Consider the following 16,202-nt stretch of genomic DNA (forward strand, 5'->3'; position numbering starts at 1 on the left):
TCCCCCATGAAGAACTTCCTCAGAACCCTGAGAAAGCAGGCAAACTGGGGCTAAAGTTTTCAGGGTGCACCCAAAACGCTCAGGGCACAGATGGAGGAGCGACTGAAAGAATAGCAGTGAACTGTGGGTCTGTGCTGTCTGTGCTTCATTCCCACATGGGCTTCTGCCAAATGGGGACAAGAGCCTTTGCAGGGCAGATGTGTGACTGACTGTACAGAGGGGTAATGATGATGATGCCCATTTCAACAAGGCCAAGGTTTCCCACGAGAGCATGGCTGTGCTGGCCACCCACCCGTCCCACAGCCCCGGTGCTGCCCCAGTGCCAGGGCAGGGCAAAAGCACACTCAAGGCAACTGCCCAGGAGTTCCCCGTGTACCTCGCTTCTCCTTCCTGGTCTGCACAAACTCTGAGTGCTGCAGGGTGCTGGGAGCCGTCCGCCTGTAGAAGCTGTTTCGCTGTAGCATGGAGCCCACCCCGTTTGCTTCCTCGGCCTCCTGCTCCCAGAGCTGGCTCCAGTCCATCCGGCCTGTGCGTACCCTTGAGCGCTCTGCTCCTCTGCTGCTCCTGGCTGGCATCCCAATACCTGGGGTTGCTCCTTCCAGCTCCCCACAGCTGTCATAGTCCATGTCCCATGTCTTGGACTGTGTGTAGCAGGTGCCTGATCCTGGGCTTACACTACTGTCTCCTGAGGACCAGACTGTAAATGCAGGAGCTTCGGAACTTCTGTCCAGACTGTTGTGGTCCATGACATGGCTTTTGTTCTGCCTGTGCCGCTCAGTATCTTCTTGGTCTACTTGGTCCCTGACACCTCTGTACCGCCTTTCCTTCTCTCTATATGCCCCAGAGCCTCCATCCTGTCTATACTTTTCCCCCTCCCTATACTCTCCAGGGTCTCCCCACTGCCTATACCACCTTTCTTTTCCCCCATAATATCTTTCATCCTCACTGTAGTTCCTAGTACCTCTGTAATTCTGACACCTTTCCCTCCTCCTATAATTTCCAGAGCCTCTATCCCCTCCATACTCCTTTTCCCCCTCCATATACTGCCCAGGTATTCTGTCCTCTCTGTACCGCCCTTCTCTTATCTCAGAACTGCAGTTTCTGTATTTCACATCCTCTGTCTCATACAGCCTACAGTTTCTACCCTCTGTATCCTGGCTTTTGCCTTCCCAAACGCCCTCTGCTCTCCTGCAGTTTGCGTACTGGATATCTTCCTTCCAAAAACCTCCACAATCTCCATTTGTGGTCCACTGGTCCATAGAAATGCCCTCCCCTCTCTTGTAACCATACCACGCACTGTCTGCTCCCCAGCAGCCTGGGTACTGCCTCCTTGCCCTGGGTCTGTCATTGCAGCGAGCCTCCCTGCGCCGTGCAGACACTCCAGCCACATCCTCTTTCCTTAAGGCACAACAGTCCTCATATTCCCAGCCAAGGAGTCGCCGCTCCTGCCTCGGATCCTCCAAGCCATGTTTTGTTCCAGGACAAGTGCACATAGCCCCGTCAGGGTGCGGTGAAGGGGCTGACTCCTGTTGCTGCCTGCTCCCTGAAGCCAGGCCCGGGCTGACGCAGCTTCTCCGCTTTGCTCCAGTGCTCCTGTCCCAAGTGAAACGCAGGTACTGCTTCCTGAAACCAGCCAGGAAGGGTACGAGAGGCGCAGGCCCAATCGCCACCAGCCCTGGCCTCCTCCACCTGCTGCCCAAAGTAATCAGTAACCAGCATCGAGGAGGGAGGCCAGGGCTGGGCAGGCTCTCACTGCCCAAACCGGCTCTACAGCTTTGCCAAAGCCTCTCTGCAGGAGGCTCAGAGGCAGGGAAAAGGAGGGCACTTGAGCATGCAGAAGCCCTGCCCCAAGACCAACGTCCTCAGGGGAGGGAAACAAGAAGGTGTGTGAGACCGCAGGAAGCCACAAACCAGACAGCATACCACATCTCCTTCCACTGCCTTCATGCTCCCACTGGGATGCAGGCTAAATGACGTGGTCTAGCAGAGGCTAGGCTCTGCTCCACACCTCACTGGGGAAACTGAGGCTTTCATGCTGCCTCTGGCTCAAACCTGATGCTGAGCCCATCCTCTTCTCGGCCCTCAACTACAGGTCCTGGGAAGAGCAGGAGAAGAGCAGAGAGCAGCTCGTTGTGTGACAGAGCATCCCTGAGTGGTACCTACACAGTGCCAGGCAGCCACAGTTGCCCTGTTCCTGCTCCAGGGCAAATGGCTGCTCTACCAGCTGACAGGAACAGGCTTGAAGGAACTATCTACGTTACAGTCCAGTGCCAACATGCACTATAAATTTCCAGGAGGCTACAGAAACACACACTCCAGTAACACTGCTCATTGCAGGGCACAACATCGTCCCAGTTTTCCATGACAAATGCAGGAGCACCTGTAAGAAACCAAGAGACAACCACAAGATGCCCTAGACAGAAAGCCAGAGAGCCCACAGATGTCATCCACATCTCAGGTTCTTGCAGCACTCATTAGGAATGTACAGCCAATGCTCCCAGCCCGTAGAAGACAAAGCCCATAGACCCTCCTACTCTAGCTGCAGGACGGTAAGCGCTAATCCTGCCCCAGCCTGGTGAGCAGCGAACACAAGACACACCAGAGCCAGCCTGCAGATTTTAAACACGTATTTTAGAAACCCACATACTTTCTGCTCTTCTTTTGGCTCCCCAAAGGACACACCAATGGGCTGGGTTCTCCCAAGACTATGCCAGCTCTAGTTTGATTGCTGGTCAATGCCTAGTGAAAGCTTTTCTCCCTCCAGTGTGCCTCCACATTCCCCAACAGTGGCAAGGCAGAGGCCATGCCCTAGGCACAGCACACACATGTTTTGCAACACCAAATTACTGATGCAGCCTGCTGCACTGAAGCTGGGCTAGCAAGCCTGAGACATACTCTCTGGCCACACTCAGATGTGACAGGAGTGATGTGACAGAGCTTGGGGAGGGCACATTTTTATCACAGGACCAGAGAGATTACTAAATCCTCAGGTCTTAAAGTGGTAAAAAATTCCCTAGGACTACCAAGGGGATAACTTCATAGGTAAGATGTCTAGGATAATGTTACTTCCTGCCTTTTTAGGCTTTCCAGTAAGCAACAGGGCACAAATTCCGCAGCATCTGTCCTCTTTCAGGAAGCACTGGGACAGTAGGAGACATTTTCCACCATAAAATTTCCCTTGAGATCCAACCTTCATTTTCATCTTCCTATCTTCACGTTATTTCATCTAGCCTCAAATCCTCTAAGCCTCTTTCCAAGCATTGTGCTCACATGCCACTGACGTGGAGGCTGTTTGTCACTCTGTTTCCCTGGTGCACCGATACCGGCCTTCGTTCCATGTACTCTGCCTCAGACACAATCCTGCAGTGAAGTGCCTGGGCTCCCCAGCACTGATTAAGCAGTGGGAGGATGAAGCAATGAAGTCAGAGTGAGTAATCCCCAGGCAGGAGCTGACATTTCACTCCACCTCCTGCATGCAGTGCCCACATTTCCTGCACATCGTGGGTTTCGGTAACAGAACTCCAGTGTCAGAGCTCCTGGGAGATGCTGGCGAAGGGACTGTGGGAGATGTATGTGGTCCTGTCTTTTCACTTTGTCTACTGTAATATCAAGTATAATGTAATTAAAAGCACTGACCTTTATATGGCATCTTTGGGTTTCAGAGCCCAAACGTGCTGATATAATCACACCAAATTTCTTCACCCCGAGTAATTTTTCTCAGCTGCACAGACAGAAGTCATCTTTTCAGCTACAGACATGCCACGATTTAAAGCTCTTTCTTGCTGTTATCAACGGCACAGCATCATTTTCCTGTCCTGGACTTCATGGATGGCAGAAGCACAGGGGTAGGCTTTACTTTTTGCCCACTAGCCCATCCCACTCCCAGGCCAGGTTCAGCACCCTTCTGTACTTCCCCTCTGATCTGAGTGACATTCCCCAAAAGTCTGTATCACCACCAGAGCAGAATGGGATGCAGGGAAACCCTGACATGCTGAGGACAGTCATACCACAGACATCAGTCAACTCAAATCTCAACTGCAGCACCACCAGCAAAGTCACTCTGAAGCTGCTGCTTACTCCCCTACAGCTAAGAAAGGATGAGGCAGGGAGGCTGAACCTGTAGCAGCTGTGTTTTCACTCAAGAGCAAGGACAAACTGGGAATGGATCAGATCAAGGCTCTGGATGTATGGTGGGGCTGAACAGGAGGTGGGAAAGTTGGAAGGAAAAGGGGTTGGGGAAGGCCAGGTCTGAGGGATGTCCAGAGAATGACACACTCTCTGAGGCAAAATCATGATGATTTGTACTATAACAATGCTTACAAAATGACCAAAATCAGGAAGTAAAGAAGGAAATAAAACACTGGCTCCAACAGTGCCTGTACGCAGCACGACACAGCTGTCCCCCTGAAGCATCCCATGCTGCTGCACTCACCTCTGAGCTCCTGCAGCTCCACACTAAGGCTCTCGATGTTGGAGTCACAGAAATCAAGGTTTTCCAGGGTCTCTGCTCTCACCAGCTCATCCTGCTGCTCCTCCAGCATCAGACTTAGCTCAGCACGGGTCTTGCCATAAGCCTCCAGGTCTCGCTCCACCTCTCCAATCCTCGTCAGGAGAATGGAGCGGGGGGAAGCTGTTTCTGCCTGAGTCAAGTCCTCACGTCCCTCCTCCACCTGCTGCTCCTGGGCACTGGGCTGCAGCTGTGCAGGGACCACATTCTTCCGCTGGTTGCTTGGTGGAGGCCGGGGTGCAGGCCGTGAGGGCTTGACGGAGAAGGACAGAGACCTGCCTTTGGGCACCTGGCCACCCACTGCGTGCACAGCGGTTGTTGCAAAGCTGCTGGGCCGAGGAGGGGGTGGCCGCAGGGCTTTCCTCCTCTCTGGCTGCCTGGTGTGGGGTGCAGATTCAGGAGACCCACGGACAATGTCCTTCTCAGAGCTGTAGTCCAAGATAGAGAAGTGGCGAGAGACCTTGTCCTGTTCAGCACTGGTACTCGACAGGCTCTTCTCAAACTGTGCCAGCTGCTCGGTCAGTTTGGAGTCAAGGTCTGTGCAGCCATCCCCCTGTGCTGTGAGTGGAGAGCACTCCCCCCAGTTCCCAGCCCGTGTGTCCAGGCCCACCTGAGCACCTCCCAGGCTGGAGGAACAGGGTTTGGACTTCTCCTGTTGACTGTCCACACAATTGTCCAGGTCCTGGGCACTGCTCTGGCTCTCCTGGGGCTCAGATGCTGTCCAGTTGTCAGGAGAAGTCACCTGGCTCCTGCAAAGATCCTGGGGAGAGGGAGGAGCTTGGAGGGGCACAGTGGGATGGTCTCCATCATGCTCAGGTAGGGTGTGAGTTTCTGAGTTTCCTGGGGAGGCTGAAACAGTCCCCACAGTCTCCAACTCACCTGCTTGGTCAGGCTTGTTGCCTTGCTGGGGAGGCAGCTGAGCAGAGGGGAGAAGGCCATTGACTGTCTTTGTGTGGCCAACGGGAAAGGAGTCTGCTGTGCCTTTGGAATATGGTCCTTGGTGTCCTGTGCTGGGAAAGGTGTCATGCTGTCTCACGTCAGTGGCAAGAGGATCCCCTGACCTCCCTACCTGGTGAATCAAAACGGTGTCAGGCTCAGGGTGTGCTGCTAAACCATCCTCCTTTTCCCTGCCATCCTTCCCTGGCAAAGGAAGAGATTCAGAGCAAGTATCTTCCAGGTCCTGATGGATGGTCACTCCACAGCTGCCTCCATCTTGGGGATCCGCAGCACCTGCCTTATCCCTGCAAGCCTCAGAGGCTTCCAGCCTCACAAATCGGTGTGGAAAGATGCCACGTTTCCCCCTCAGCTCCCCTTCCAGCCATCCATCCTCCAGAACGCCTATGATTCGAATCCTGTCACCCACATCAAAATCCAGTTCCTTGGACTCCAGTGCTTGGAACTGATACAGGGCAACACCATAAGTGCTCCCTGGCTCCTCCTCCTCCTCGGGTGGTGCTTCCACTGTCCCATTGGTGTCACAAGTCTCTGTGGGTTCTGGATCCACTGAGGTTCCTGATGCTCGCAGAGGAGTAAGCAGTTCCACAAAACCCTCTGGGAAGATGCCCCTATGGCCTCTGAGCTCACCTTCGAACCATCCAGGCTCTGGGATGCCAACAATGTTGATCACATCCCCTTCCCTAAAGTCCAGTTCCTCCTCTAGCTGAGCAGACAGGTCCATTAGGGCCCGGGCTTGGCCCAGTGAGTAGGCAGGCACCTCCAGGAGAGCGCTCTGGGACAGCTGACGGCTCTGAACTGAAAGGCACAACTCCCGCACACATGATGAAGGGAAAAAGCCCTTGGAACCCCAGCTGCTTCGGCCCTGGAGCCAGCTGGAGGCCAGGGACCCCCCCAGGATCACCAGGTCTCCTGCAGGGAATGAGACAAACCAGTTTAAAACTGCCCTCATGACTGCTTCCCACCTCTTATTCCTGCCTCCCCATGTCCTTCCTTTCTGTGGGTGAGGTCTCGTACTCTGCACAGAGTGTACTGCATGCTGAGGATGCACAAGAAAACAGAGCAGGGGTAAGGCATGAAGCATTGGCAGCCTCCTGCACATGAGTCTAAGATACACAGTTTTGGCTGCCAAACTCTGAAGGTCCACCAAAGCTTTGATTTTTCCCCCAGATGCAAGTATAAGATCTGGGGACTGGAAGGCAGTTAAAAGGCAGCTGGAAGTTTACTATGATCAGACAACTCCAATTTTTGGAGTTTCAAGAGTAAAAATAGATCATGAGAAACTGGTACCAGTGTAGCCGAAGCCCAAAGGTCCATGGTGGATTTGATATGAACCACATCATGAGGTTATTAGGAAATTCCTCTCTCTCTCCTGTCACTCTAGGCAGGATGCTGTGACTGCATTCATGCTTCTGGAAGGCCAGGTGAGGGCTATGAGGTTCCAAGCAAAAGAAGGGAATGCTGATTACCTCTCTGCAATGACAAGCTCCCTGGCTCTTGAGACGTGAAGTCACTGGTACAAACAAACAGTTTTTCTCCCTGCTTCAAAGGGGGAATATCCACAGGTTCCACAAAGCTGCTTGGAAACTGCCCTAAAATGAAAAGCAGTTGTCAGCAATGAGTCTTTCCTGTAACCCACCACCACTCCCTCCACCCTCCTTCCAGGCTTTGGGATCTATTAATATCTTACTGAAGGAAAATACCCAGCTACCCAGGGCACCTCCTTAGTAGCATGGTGGAAAAGGAACAAGTTTAGGAGTTGGGAATTCCTGAGGTTTAAAATGCTTAAGAGCTAACAGGAAACAAAAGACTCTGTGCCCTGGCTCACTCCAGGCAACCAACAGTCTGTGTTCATTACTGAGACTGTGCCACCAGCATGGAGTTTCTGGGAATAGACATACTAGATTTTCTCTGCTTTTGTTATTTGCTTAGCAGCTCACAGCCTGATGTGGACTGAGATCCAGTAGTGCTGGATAACAATCCACTGGGCACATCCACTTGGTGCTCTTCTCTCTGTAAGGCTTGGCTCCTGTATGGCCTCAGCGTGGAAGCCAGGCCACTACACTCAGGATAACCTTGTCTATGAGTCACAGGCTCTGTCACAGCTTCAGCACCACTGAGGCTCCAGGGACCTTCCTTACTTTATCACCACTGTGCACCTATTTCACTGTGGCACCCACTGCTGAATGCCCAGCTATTCTGAACAGGCCATAGCCAGACATGGCAGCACACGCTTGCTGGCCATCACAAGATACCACCCAGCTACTAATCTCAGTCCTGGGAGCACAGGATGTGGCAGAGCCCACTGCAAAGGCTACTAAAAATGTCATTCCTGTCTTTCATGATTTGTGGCAAGGGGACTTGATGCAGTATGGGTTAGTAGCACTTCCAGCATTCACGCCTGATGCTCCAATAGAGCATCCAGGTTCTCCAGCAAAACCTGGAGACACCATATCCTAGACACCCAAAACTCTGCACTAGGCTTAGACAATTTGGCATCTGTTATCATTAACCTGAGATGCAACCAGCAGCCCACAGGTTACTAGGCTTAATAGCTTTCTTCACAGTTTTAACCAACTCTACCTCTTTTTCCATGTCTTAAGTTTCCTGCTCTGTAGATGGAAACAACCTAATGCTGTTTGAAAGGAAGTCATGGCACTACATTAAGTATTCCCCAGAGTACTGAGTATCATTACCGGTAGGCTGCAGCACCTCCACAGCTACTCTCAATAGCACTTTTTTCAATTCCCTACAACTTTAGCTTAGAAAACTGGGCAGAAAACTACAACAGCTGTTCCAAGGGAAAGCAGGAATGCAAGTGGGTTTTGAGTTAAAGGTCACTAAAAACCATTTGGTTTGACTTCAGTGTGTTTCTTTATCTTTGAGCTACGACACACATCTGTTTACTATTCCTTAATAGCTTCATCTTCTTGAGAACAAGCTGGGAGACAAAACTGTGGTGAAGCAGATACTGGTGATTTCTGCAGAAGTAATTTGTGCCCAGTGACTTCAGCAACAGCAGGATCAGGCATGTGTTCATTCAATGCCATTCATCAGCTACATGGAGCATAGGAAATAAGTCCTTGTCTCCACCTTTGCTCCTGTTCATCTTTGTTTTAGCCAGGAGACAGCTTGCAGTTGTTAGCAGAGCCCAGACTGCTGCTGCAATAGCAGCCCCATCTCCACGACCGACGATGAAACTCCAGTCCTGCTTCATGCTGACGACAAAGACAGGCTTATGCTTTGAAGTGGCCTGGTTTTCATCTCCCTGAGAGCTCACACATCCTCTCACCATCAGTATAAAGATGAGAAAGAGCTGCTTAGACAGAAGACTACGAGACTCTGTTTCACTGAGAGCATATTGCTGCTTCAGAAGTTTCCCACGCCCCTCCAAAAGTTTAAGTCTTGCACACTACTTCAGGCACCCAGCTAATGATGGCAGCTTGTGCAGGAAAATGCTTTAAAGCGGAAAGGAGGAAGTGGAGCTTGGAGGGGCACACATACTCCGTCACTGCGTCTCCCACTGACTTGACCTGACAAGGTCACTTGGATGTGGATGCATTTCCACTCTGGGTGCATCTGTTTCCTCTCTCCCCTTCCACTGTCACAGCAGATCAGTGCATAAACTAGCCAGGAAATGGGCTGTCTCACGACAGAGGACTGAGCAACTAGTCTTGTGAAGCTCTAATCTCCTTGAGAACAGACCCTCCACTAATCTCTCTCAAAAAAACCCAAGCTGTCCCAACAGATGATGCAAAGCTGGCAGGAGACCAGTGATGGGCAACCTGCACCCTCAGTCCATGAAAGATTCAATAAATTCAATCTGGTCCTGCACAGCACTGGCCAAGGGAAGGTGTGCTTACAGAGTGGACATTTAGCTGGCACACCTGTAGATCTAGGTGCCGCATTTCCAGCTCTCACCTGTGACACCTTCCTTCTTGCCAAGGAGCCAGAACTCATCCACCACGGACAGCACCTCGATGACATCTCCCACAAAGAGAGGCAGCTCTTCAGAGACGCTGGGACAGAAATCAAAGACTGCTCGTACCACAGAACCAGCCTCCATTGCACAGGGTCTGAAGGTGGATCAGTACCTAAGGCTGAGACACAGCAGGAAGTTTGATGGCAGCCAGAAGCACATGAAATTATCACATATACATCCAGAAAGTAAAACCTTCCTGACCAAAAGAGGCAGGCACAGTGTGAGGAGGTCCTGTCCTGAGCTCCCTGAAACCCCTTGTCACATAAAGCATGCTGCAGGAGCAGAGGGTCTCAAGCAATGCAACCCCCATGGTCTATCCTGCCTTGTCCAGCCCTCTGGCTGTCTCTGTGGGGACACCTGCTTGTGCTACAGCGGAGGGAGAAGCAACAAGAAAATTGGAAGGCAATTCCCGTCAGGAAGGAAGCAAGAGAAGGGAAGGAAGCTCAGCACTTCCCTGACATGCAGTGCAGGGCCCTGAGCCCAACAGGGCTGAGTAGGCAGATAGCACCACTCACCTGCACAGTCCCTCCACACATGTTCTGATGGGATGGGGAGAAGTGTTCCCCTCCCCGTGCCACTACTCAGGGAGACAAGAACTGCATGCTGGACCAGAGTCACACTTCTGTCCAGCAAGAGAAGATGCACAAAGTTCACTCAGGCAAGCTCACCTCACCATCCTCTTCCCCACTGGCGAACTCTTCCCACCCCTGCCTGGTCTCACCCAGCCTGTGAATCCTCGGACTTGGCTCAAAATGCCCCTTCTCCTTTTTATGTACCAGGCTCAGCCATCCATGGGAGGCCTCACCAGGGCTTTTGGCAGAAGCCAGGCTGAGATGAGGGTGCAAACCCTGCCCAGGCTTAAATTCCCTCTGGCAGGGCGAAGGCAGGCAAAAATGTCCTCATCAAGACCTACATCCTGTATCCCCCCCTTCCTCTGGAAGCAGTTGCTAAGCCAGGACACTTTTCTGTACTGTCTTTGCTTTGAACCAAGCAGTCTCATCATCAATGCAATACAACACGTCAAGGCAGCAGCAGTCCTGCAGCTACAGTTGCTCCTTTCCCTCTTCCTGGACCACTTGGGAGAGGAACTAAAAGGCACAGCCGTCCAAGGCAACCAGGAACTCTTAAGACTACTCTTCAACATCTGCACCTCAGACCGGTGCTTCCCACTACAATCACACTCGGAGCATGGCACTGCCAAACACCCCTCCAAGACATTTTCAGAGCCCTGCCATCTGTGAGGCCAGGATACCAGCATCCTCCCCACCAGCACCCCCCCCCGCCCCCCCCCCCCCCGGTTGCTTTCCTCCCACATCACAAGTAGAGTCCCTGCTCCGTCCAGTCTGACACAACTTGCCTTCACTGGACTCAACCTTCTCCCCTCCCAAAGCGCTTTTACATGCATGGTGAACACTCACCACCCTTCAAGTGCCACCTGGCTGGTAACCCATGTACTCAGCATGGCTTGTCGAACTGTCCTGTCCAGCTAACAGCCGTAAGAGCATGGTGACGACAGATGCCACCACCCACAGTGAGCACATGGGGCCCCTGGGGCCCCATTTCTCCATATAGGCACGCAAAACCCACCTGAGCCCTCAGAGCCGGGAAGAGGAGAAGCTAACACAGGGAGGAGAAAAACATCCCTGCTAGCGAGGTGCAGGCAGCCTCCAGCGCGAGTGCCAGAGAGGGATCCAGCCAGGGAAAGGCTTTCTGCTGACAGGACCACTCTGTTTATCCAGTCCAACTCACCTCCTGGGAACAAAGCGGGTTTGTGCTCGGCAGGAACAGCTTCCTCAGCACGTCCCTCCCCACCCCCAGCCGTACCCCTGCTGCTGCCAGCATGCTTGGCCCAGCCACCCTCACCTCGGCCAGCCGGCCCTCACTCCTATTGCTCTCCACTGCCTTCCCCATAGCATGTGGGCTCCTTGGGGCACAGGCTGTCCCTTTGTCACCAGCATTGTGCTGGCTGCACAAACAAAGAGCCCAATATCCAGCCGCCGACGGCACTTTGCCACCAAAAAGAGATGAATGGACTGGAGTGAATCAGGAGCACAAAGAGCTGCAGTTCGGGGTAGCAGGAACCTACTGAGGCAGAAGGAGTAACAGTATTAAAAACATGACCATGTGGAGCAGGAAAAAAGATGGAAGAGCCATCAATTACCTTGGAAATACTATAGACAAGGGAGGATCCCTGCACTGCTTGAGGTGGGGTGTCTGGGACATAATGCTGCATGCTCTGACCAGAATGGGCAAGCAGCAGCGACAGGCACAGCAGTAGCAGCCCCCTGCAGGCACCGGAGGCTGCTCTCCACCCTGAAGACTGGCTGCCAACATTGTTCAGGTCCTAGGAATCCTTGCCATGGTCTGAACATGCAAACTTCACAGCTGCACTAGACAAACGGCAGGGGGAAATAGCGCAGGCAATATTTTTGGGGTAGTTTCTCCAGGAATGCATGATGGCACAGTGCGACTTCTTGCATATCTTCTGTCAAAAGTGTAATGTAAGAGTGGGATGAGGAGTGCCAGGACTACAGCATGTGTGCTGCAGACCAAACCTTGGTTTTGCTGCAATCACTGGGGCTGAGGTTACAGCCCTCCCACTGCCCCAGGCTCAGATCCTGCCCATGAAAACAGCAGCGTCACTTCCTTAACTCACCTGGAGCTCTGGGGACGCATTAAAATGTAAAAGATTTTCCAATGAGACAGAAGATCAAGAAGGTAAGGCAGGACTGCAATTGTTCCATCATGTATATATTAGTTGCGGTTATAACAAAACACGGGCATGACCATATTCATGTGAAAAGCATTCCCTGAGAGCCAGCCCATGAGGTAAGAAAATGTAGTTATTTCTGAAACTGCCAAAGAAGGAATCCCAACAAGCTCATGTTCCCTCATCAGTACCAAGAAGAGCAGGATCGATTCCTGACTCCAATAGAGCCCAGACAGCATACCACTGTATTTGAAAGCAATGAATCAGCCTTGTGAAGTTTGCTTGCTCCATAACACGAACTGAACACAAAATGCTATGTTTTCCAGGACCTTGGCCTTGTTTTACTCCATGGAGTGCTGCTGCCAGAGTTTTCTCCAAATCCCCACCTAGAGGAGGAAGCCTCCCAGCATCTTCCACACTGGAAACTTAACTGAATCCAACTCTTCAGGCTTAACGATGGACCTGAGCTTCTCCCAGATCCACCCTGATATCTGGTGAAAACATTCAGCAACAGCTCATGCAGGGGCTCCAGCAGGAAAAGCAGAGCGCAGGGAGAGCCGGGCTCCGCCTGCGATTCCCAGTGAGTCAGGGCTCCTGAGGGCTCGCCAAGCACCGTCCCCTCTCACCTCTAGGACGGGTGATCCCTGCCTGCCAGGGGTCAGAGGGAGGGAAGGCTCTCCACAGCTGAGCCAGCACTGGGACTTCACACTGGAGGAGGCCAGGCCTGCGAGCGGCCGCACTCCTGCCCCGGCCCAACAGCGGACCCGCATCCAAACACAGCCTCACCCTGCAAGTATAAAGCAGCAGCACAGCCCCGAACTAAGAACCCCACTAAGAACACGCTGTCTCTACCTCGCTGCCTGGTCCTGCACAAACTAAGTAATGTGCTCCTGACGCTTGCCTACAGCCTGCCCGGTGCTTGACACAACCACATTGCGCAGCAAGGCAGAGAGTAGATTCTCAGGGCATTAATCACTCCCCCCAGCCTGCCTGCATGCATGTTCAGCACACATTAACATGACCTCCATGGAAGACTGCCTAGTCCACCATTAGCTCTGGAGTGTGTCTGGTCCAGTGTGGGCTGATGAAAGGAGTGACCAGAATGAAACGATAGCTATTAGCTCTGTTACAATACTGGTCTGAGACCTTCAACAGAGACTGGATCAAGCCACAAGTAGCCAAGAGAAGGCACACACTGACAACTTCTTGTATCCCTCCTTTCTTTTTGCAGCTGAAGTTGTGCAGGGTAAGAAGTCTCAAATAATGGACTCACCACCACGACTACAAATGGTCAGGCATTTGCTCAAAGTGCCGTAATTTAGATGGAAGCGGACCTACTGAAAATGGTGATACAAATGTCCTTTTTGCATCTTTTTAATGGTAAGGGTGAGCAAATAAGTCTCTGATGAGTTTCTGTACCTCAGAAACAGGGATTCTGCCTTCCCTGGTTTGCTGAAAAATGCTGAAGCAAGGATTTCAAGCACTTAAAGAGATAAGGCAGAAACCTTTTTAGGCTGATTACAGAAACTATTAGCAGCCTTAGTAAAAGGAGAGACCCTGAGGGTTTGCAGACAGCTAATCCCTGGTATGCCCAGAGCGATGATCAGATCACGAGATAAAAAAGCAGTAATGGATGAATGCCACAGAATTAGCAGTGAAACCCGCAGACTTCACAGGCACTAAAACCACTTGTCTCTCTCAAATTCTCAACTTCTCACCCAAGAACCAGTGCTGTTAGAACCTGCTTGTGCTGTAACTGAAAAATGAACATTTCACCAAACAGACCCAAAACATGCAGTGTGGGCTTCCACAGGCACAGCTAGTTTGAACAAGAGGGACAAGTGGATTCTTGTGCAGCAGATGCCTAAATCTCTCTAACTTTAAAGCCTGCCTGAGCAGCTGACCAGGAAGGAGTCAGATTCTCAGAAATGTACAAAAGCCACATCTGTTGCAGCATGATTAAAGAAATTAACATTAAAAATATTAAACAAATACTGCCAGTGATCTTTCTTAAAGATTAAAAAACTACATGCATTTCACCTAGGTCTTTTCATGCCTCCTTCCGCTCATTACAGCTCAATGCCTGACAAGAGGTACACCCTCCAGCTGCTGGCTTCAACAAGAGACCTGCTGCAGCTCTCACTACACTCTAGGCTGCAGAATCGGTACCTAACATGCAGTGGGAGGAAACCAGGAGTGATGCTTGGCTTCTCATGCCATTGTGTCAAGAACAGAAGCTTACTAACTACATGCCGAGGCATTTCTACCCTCTTCTTCTGCTCTTCCCCACGGTCTCCAACAGCCCTCCTTTCCTCCTCCTTTCCTCACTGAATCTGCACAGCCTGCACAGTCCTCATCCACACTTCGAGTTTAGGACACTGCCTGCACACCAGAACACCCTGACTGCTCACACCAGCCTTCAGAACCATTGCCACCCACAGTCACTCCCCCTGTTTGGAGCAGAACATGTTGCTCTGTAAGCTCCCAGAGGTCCCTGCTTGCCTGCACATTCCTGGGTGAGATAAACAATACCCCACTGAACCAGGCTGCCTGAGCCATGGCTGGGATAGTAGGCCTGTGGCTCAGGCAAACTGCAGAGCTGACTCTATGAATCCAGACAGAACGGACAATGCAGCAAGCAGGGCAAACCCCAGACTAATGGTGTGGAGGAGAGGAGCCTTTTCCCACTGGGGAAATGCTGACTGCTGCAGCCTCTCATTAAGATGTTCTGCTTGTCTCAGCAGATCCCAAAGAGCCCCCCTGCTGAGCTTCACACAGTGAAACACCAGATCTACTCTTTGGCACTCCACCTCCTAACCCCATATGGCTCCCAGAAGGAAGAGGAATCTTCTCACTTTAAAAAGAAATAGCTTCTTTTGCTTTGACTGTGACCAAACCTCATTGGAACTAATGCATTCAGGTTGGATCAGCAAGCCCTCCAGAACCAGGACCACCAAAGACAAGGGCTGCTTAAGCAAGCTCTGGCCTCCTACCACACATGTGGCAGTTTGGGGTATTTGCCACAGGAGCTCTGCCACATACCACACACGTAATTCAAACCACTACTTCTCTCCAGCAGGGCCCTGGCTACCACACTGTTCTCACCTGCTCTGTTGCAGGAGGACATGGCTGAGGGCAGGCTGGTGGCATTTGCATGGAGTTAAGTGTAGCCTGGGGAGGAAGGAAGAGGAGCTTGTGCTGGCCAGACAGCAAGCAAATGAAAGTCATCTGGAAAACAGAGTGCAGCATCAATTTTAAATGCAAAGCAGAACACCTTGCCACAACATGTGAGCAAGGAGACTGTGATGGATATTTAATCTCTGGCACTGGGGACCCAAGCATGCAAAGGCCAGAACACCAGGTTAGGAGACAGAGTTTCCCAAATTCTGCATGGAGTGGCTGCACACACCCTACAGAGCCGCTACCAAGTCCTGTCTTCTCCTACCCCTAGGCAAATGGTTGCCTCTCTTGCCATTTTTTCAGACGGGCTAAAACAATACGATTTAGAATAAAGCACAGACAAAACCCCAAGAACACTTCTGCTGTGTGCTACCCCTGGCTGGGCTGCAGGGGTAAGTAGCATACAATTACAAAACTAGTCATTACACCTTGAGTATGCATTCAAAACAGGCTGAACTGGGGCTACAACAACATTCCTTAACACTGGAACACTTGACTTTGTACCCTGAACAACAATTTTCAAGATAGCTTTTGGACAGAATCCCACTATAATGCTTTGATTGCTGGGCAGGGAGTCCAGAAATCTGGAAATTACTTAAGTTTGACTTGGAAGCCCTGCTCTTCGTTCCTGTTTTTCACTGCTTTTTATCTACAAAGAACCTAAATCCCCAGCAAGGACTTTGCTGATACCTCTTCCTTTCAGATCCCCAAGGTGCTCCTGAGAAAGCAGCAGATTTTATACCTAAAGAAAGGTTCTAAAAATAAGACAAAGCAAAAGCTGTGTCACTCAGAAGTGGGGTTGAGCAATCCTTAGAACATGATTAGAAAAATACTTTTGCTAGAGGTCAAGGGGAAATTATCAGTTAAGG

The 16,202-nt window shown here is 51.4% G+C and overlaps 1 protein-coding gene across 6 annotated transcripts in view; it reads right to left on the bottom strand.

Moving 5' to 3' along the window:
* DNMBP (dynamin binding protein) overlaps positions 1–16,202 on the bottom strand; it is a 34,592-nt gene that overhangs the window by 16,416 nt on the left and 1,974 nt on the right. For 2 of the 6 annotated variants that reach the window (XM_061459051.1, XM_061459050.1), the window contains exons 1-4: positions 11,031–11,244; positions 9,383–9,561; positions 6,931–7,053; positions 4,433–6,373 (exon numbers count right to left, since the gene is read on the bottom strand). In XM_061459051.1, coding sequence (XP_061315035.1) covers positions 4,433–6,373; positions 6,931–7,053; positions 9,383–9,527 — 2,209 coding nt within the window. In that variant the 5' untranslated portion in view covers positions 9,528–9,561; positions 11,031–11,244. Of the gene's footprint in view, positions 1–376; positions 1,394–4,432; positions 6,374–6,930; positions 7,054–9,382; positions 9,562–11,030; positions 11,247–16,202 lie in introns of those variants that run through there. The other 4 variants (XM_061459049.1, XM_061459047.1, XM_061459048.1 and 1 more) reach the window with 4 other exon arrangements.

The sequence above is a fragment of the Pezoporus flaviventris genome, unplaced genomic scaffold, assembly GCF_033815535.1.
Source record: "Pezoporus flaviventris isolate CSIRO_AGI_PZ_B2104156 unplaced genomic scaffold, CSIRO_AGI_Pfla_v1 ptg000029l, whole genome shotgun sequence".
Classification (NCBI taxonomy): Eukaryota; Metazoa; Chordata; class Aves; order Psittaciformes; family Psittacidae; genus Pezoporus; species Pezoporus flaviventris.